The following is a 5,133-nucleotide window of genomic DNA, read 5'->3' on the forward strand; positions in this document are numbered from 1 at the left end:
CATCCAGTTCCGAGGGTATTCAACTGTACGATCTTCAGTACACTATGACCAGCAGCCCGAGTCGCTCCTTGAGCGCCGGGTCCGCCAGGTCTGTTGATGGTAGGTAACAAGCAGCCAAGTGGTGGAAAGTGTCAGCAACCTGTAGCATCGATAGGGTATTGAACTTGTTACAGGTCGACGACCACGCCACGTACAGCGATAGACGCCGAGAACTTGCACCCGCACCGTGGCCCCATCGGCGCTGTCCTGCCAGAGTTGGCGCAGGCCATGGGTCGTCAGCAGCGAAGAGGACGCCGCCGTCGTCACCGGCGTACTTCCGCCCATACCCAGCTTATCCACATAAGACATTCACGTCCTGAACAGTGGACTTTCGATGGCTGCTCCCTTCTTGGTGTCCAGCTTAAGCAGCTTGAACACATCGTCCGCGGCAGGGCCTCCGGATATGGCATTTTTATTTAGTAGGTTGGGCGTTGCTGAATAAATTATCCCCTGACGCTCCTACCAATACAACAGTACATTATGGCATTGCCCCCAACGTACCACAATAAATAATGTCATTATGAAAAGCATGAAGTCTATTAACAAGACACCAGTTAGCTTATCATCTAGCTCAAATTGTCCACAGTCGTTGCATCCCAGTACGACCGATTCTGGCGGAGAAACAAATCGTCTCAAGCGTGCGTGGCAGCAGGCCGTGTCGTTGATGACCAAACGTCACCCGAGCAATGCTGAAGAAGCGTTCCACCACGTTCGACGTGGGTGGGATGCTCTTCAGCTGCTCATACTTGACACGGTCCTGTGCAAGCCGCCGGCGCTTCCGAAGACGCTCCACGAACGACGCGGCTGGATCCTCCTCCTCTTCACTCGTGGCCGCGTCGTCCGGTCTGGCAGCTTCGAAGGGCTGCAAAGCGGCCTTTTCAGCACGCGTCAGCCGCTGCGCCTTCCCGCGGAGAACGCGTACACACCCAGCCTCAAAATCTGGGTTGTGCACAATGTTGGCCCGAGGCCCTGCAAAGTAAAAACCATTATACAATTGTTAGTGAAAATATTGAACACAAATTTAACAGTTATAAACTTACCAATGTAGCGCCCATATTGTGGCTTGACAGCGATCAGCTCGTCGAACCACTCGCGAACGTCCAGCAGGTCGACGTCGTGGCCTTGAAGGGCCTTCGAGACCGACTCGATGTCCCATAGCTCCTGGTACAATGCCCGCAGCCGCTTGTTCGTCGCCGGCGGCGGCAGCAGGTCCATGAGGTCGTCGTCTTCGGCGTCAAGAAACTCGAGGAGCTGATGGTAGCGCCGTACCATCTCGAACGTAGAGCTCCAGCGCGTGTCCTGGCGAATGACAGGCCGAAGTGGCGTTTTCAACCTATTTTGTAAAACAATTACAAAAGTACACAAATTGTGTTAGAAACATATCGACACACCACACATACACATTGGCGCTTACCGTAGTTTGGCAGATTTGGTAAGAGTACGCAATTTTACCATGAGCGCCTGCACAGCAGCCAGGTCCTCCTCATGCGACGCCATGTCCGCCTGAACAGCAAGGTTCAGGCGGTGGCTTGCGCAACCAACAAGCGGCACACTCATAAGAGTTGCCAGCCGCCGGTTTACGGTGCAGTTGTCAGCTACGAGGAAGCGACACTGCGCCAGCTGTACGCCGTAATCGTGCGGCAGCTTGGTCGCTAGAAACTGGAGATGGCCCTGCGCGGAGAGATCGTCGTCCAGCGCGTCCAGCAGCGGGGCCATGCTGAGTAGCGTTGTCTTGGGACAGCCGTTCACCTCATTGCACGCGAACACGGCGATGTAGTGCTCAGATGCGTGTGTCCAGCCGTCGAGCATGATGCCGAAGCGTGCTGGGAGCTCCGACGCAATCGAACGCTCGACGGCGACGACGACCCCGTCCATGCCAGCCCGCAGCGTTTCCTCCGAGATGGGGTCCAGGCTGGAGTAGCTGAATAACATCCATAAAGTAAAGTTGTTAGTTTCCGTAGTAATGTAACACAATGACCTTATGCATACACGTACCGCCGAGCTTCTCGGCTCTCACAAAAAGAGAGTGGCAGGTTGCACATGACAATCCAAACCATCCAGCCGTGGAGGTTGCGCGCCGAGTGGCGGACGAAGTTCACGAGAGAGCCTGTCTCCGCCGTCGTAGCGTCGAGCATGACGGTCTCGTAGTCAGGGTGCTCCCGCCTGATATGTTGCATCAGGTTGGAGTACCCGTTCCTATGGGTTTGCTTCCGAACCGTGCCGCAACGGCAACGGAAATACTTGAGAATCACCTCGTCGTTCTCGTCGCGACACGGGCGGAAGTAAAACCCCGAGACTTGGGAGTTCGCGTAGGTAGGGCGAGGGGGGCGTTTAGCGCGAACCATGCTGGATGAGGTCTTGGAGGCTTGAGAAGTGAAAATTGAAATGTGAGCGCTGCCAAATGAGCTGCAACTAGCAACGCAGACAACCAGTGATTCCAGTTCTTCTGAACGACTGGAAGCGAGAAGATGGCTGGTAAAACGCTAACATTATTATATAAAGGTGACTGTCATAAATTATGTAATATCACAAAGCACATCAATAAATTATCACGGTAGATGGCTGAACCCGCCGAAATGCGTAATTTATTGTTATTTTCTGAAATAATGTTATTGACAATGCTATTTTCGGAGGCCCTGGTCCGCGGTTTGGTCTTCATCCCTCAACTCCTCAACTGAGCTGCCTCCAGCTTCCCAGCCCAGCCCGCCAAGCCCGGCGCATCTTTCGCCGCAATTAGCATCCTCGTCAGGGCTTCGTCTCCGTATCGAGTGGTCAGCGTCGACACCATTTGCACTTCACCGATAGGAGGATTCTTCTTGCTCACTTTTGCCACAGCGGCGGCCCAGTTCTGTAATTCAGAGCTCGCCAACACATTCGACTCGACCGCACCAACCTTGAACTTTTTGAAGAGCTTGTTGATGTGGCCTTCCCCGCTCGGATTCAGTAACTTAATAGCCTCTTTGAGTTTTTCGAAGGCTCTGTCTTCAGGGACGCCGCTGTTTTCGCCGGCTTCTGCAACCTCACCAGACCGGAGTGAGACCATGCGGGCTGCCTTCGTCCCCGTTGCCGCTGAGCCAACCCCAGTTCATAACAGAAGAGCGAGAACTATCAACAACACGATGAAGTGCTGATTCATGCTTGGGTGGGGTATGCGAGCCATTCTGAAGCCGGAATGTTGGGTGTTGGCAGCGAATTGAGAAGTGGGCAATGAGTAGACTACGAGCTATGAGTAGCCTTGGTAACGCAACAAGGATGAAGCTTCATAGAGTTGCCACAGATCGCTTGGAGGCTTTGGCAGTTCCTCCACCCGGTCTGTGATAGCAACTCTGAATTGGAAACTTGCTAAAGCTGTGTCCAGCGTTCCTCCGCCCGACAGAGTAGCAATTTTGTGGCGGCATGCCAGGTTGTTTTGCTGGTTGTGTTGCACTGGATAAGCACGAAAAGTAGTTCGTACTCATACCACAAGTACAGCAACCATGTCAGGAATGTTATGACACGTGTCTGGGGAGTGTGTAAGAAGCTAGGACGTCCGTGGCGTGGGAGTTCGCACCTCAATATTTAAAATCAACGCATACCGATTCAGTCACAAAAATAGGTATGCCGATTTGGCATTTGAAATTGATTTCATACCTATTTGGTCATTTTCCCTTGCGCACTTAGGGTTTATGATATATATAATAGTGGCGTCGCTGTCATATGATCGATCTTAACAGGTTGGCAGATTGGATGACCATATACTATGAAAAACAGAAGCATCGGCGAAGATGCACTTGCTCTTAGATAAGGATATGATGAAAAAAGCAAGTAGCCCGCAATAGCCAAGCCCACAACTAGGTGTTTAGTTCGGGAGACGATCACCCAGTGACCCGACCGGTATGCGGGTCATACCGATTCAGCATTTAATATGCGATTTCATACCGGTCTAGTCATTTTCCCCACATAACTAGGCGAGTGCTAATTCTTGGATTAATATCTGAGCTCAGCCAATAGGCTCGCTCGCACTTTATCCCCAGACCCAGCCACCGACGGAGAAACCAGGGCCTTAGTTGTCTTAGCGCACCTACCGGTACACATCAATATGTATATCTGGATTCGCACTGACGGTGCTGCCACACGCTGCATAGTTTATGCTTACTATGGTGCAGGCAGTGTAGTCGGTACATTTATGCACGTCAGCGCTTGCGAACGCCTTGTACACTTCAACACATGGATAATTCATACGTGCGTCATCCTCGTGATGCTCTCCCGGGGAGGGGTCAACGTCGATGGGAGAAACTAACGAGCCAAATTCCTGGTTTCGGCTCGCGAAGAGAAAGTCCGGAATAGCAGATGTCTGTGAAGTATGCACGCTGACTCGCCAGAGTCGCGGCCCGAAGCGCGGCTGCCTGCACATCGTAGGATAGAACATAGTAGATCTAAGCCAACCATTCCCACTGTAATACACTTGTGAAGGGCACTGCCGTCGCCGCACGGCACTTCGGCGTTTGAGCATCCGTGCCCTCCTGCTCGGCTTCTGCCCAGCAATCTGTGCCTTACCTGTATGGTTACTACAAGGAACAGTAAATACACAAGCTCACAGGTTACGACCCCAATGCGGGCACGGGCCTCAAGAGACGAAGACTTACCAGACGAGGCGGTCTCGCAAGGCGAGCGGCGCGCAGCTCCAGCAGACGAGACACTCATCCAGACGATTGCAGCTGCGGTAGTGAGGGCCTTGGCTGCCCGCCTGCCGCTGGCCAAGCTGGCCCTCTTCTCGAACAGTCGGCTGAGCAGTCTCCGCCCGCTCCCCCTCCCCGCCACAAAGAAACTTGGAATCTGAGCTCGTCGCCTCCGTGCTCAAGGACGCGGTCACGCCGTACGGCACGCACACGAACACTCTGGCCGACCCGAGCACGCCTCCTCCCAGCGCGTACGAGAGCGGAGCTGGCTCGCTCCCCTTCAAGTCGCAGCAACTGGTCGCAATGGGGGGGGGGGGGCTGACAGACAGGTCAGATTCAGCTGGCGTCGACAAAGTTCGACGGCAGGGTCGAGAACTGGAGTCGGTGGAAGACGGAGATGCAGACGATCTTCCACTGGCAGGAGCTGCTGCAACTA

General features: G+C 53.6%; 2 protein-coding genes across 2 annotated transcripts; both read right to left on the bottom strand.

The window, feature by feature from the left end:
- Positions 1-421: 421 nt before the first annotated feature.
- PHYSODRAFT_292782 (hypothetical protein) lies at positions 422-2,678 on the bottom strand. Its single transcript, XM_009541631.1, has 2 exons — positions 1,454-2,678; positions 422-1,372 (listed from the first exon to the last, which is right to left on the bottom strand). The coding sequence occupies exons 1-2, from the start codon at positions 1,969-1,971 to the stop codon at positions 928-930; spliced, it is 963 nt and encodes a 320-aa protein (XP_009539926.1). The 5' UTR covers positions 1,972-2,678; the 3' UTR covers positions 422-927.
- A 23-nt stretch (positions 2,679-2,701) lies between these two features.
- Positions 2,702-3,082, bottom strand: PHYSODRAFT_308175 (hypothetical protein; the record flags this gene model as incomplete). The annotated part of the gene is made up of 1 exon (XM_009541632.1): positions 2,702-3,082. The coding sequence occupies one exon, from the start codon at positions 3,080-3,082 to the stop codon at positions 2,702-2,704; it is 381 nt and encodes a 126-aa protein (XP_009539927.1).
- Between the last annotated feature and the right edge of the window lie 2,051 nt (positions 3,083-5,133).

Source organism: Phytophthora sojae (genome assembly GCF_000149755.1).
Source record: "Phytophthora sojae unplaced genomic scaffold PHYSOscaffold_27, whole genome shotgun sequence".
Lineage (NCBI taxonomy): Eukaryota > Oomycota > Peronosporomycetes > Peronosporales > Peronosporaceae > Phytophthora > Phytophthora sojae.

Excerpts from the sequence above, each read along its gene's own strand:
- PHYSODRAFT_292782 (XM_009541631.1), bottom strand. The coding sequence starts at position 1,971 with ATGTTATTCAGCTACTCCAGCCTGGACCCCATCTCGGAGGAAACGCTG. Across the intron at positions 1,373-1,453 it reads ACCAAATCTGCCAAACTACG|GTTGAAAACGCCACTTCGGC; the intron begins GTAAGCGCCAAT and ends TTTACAAAATAG.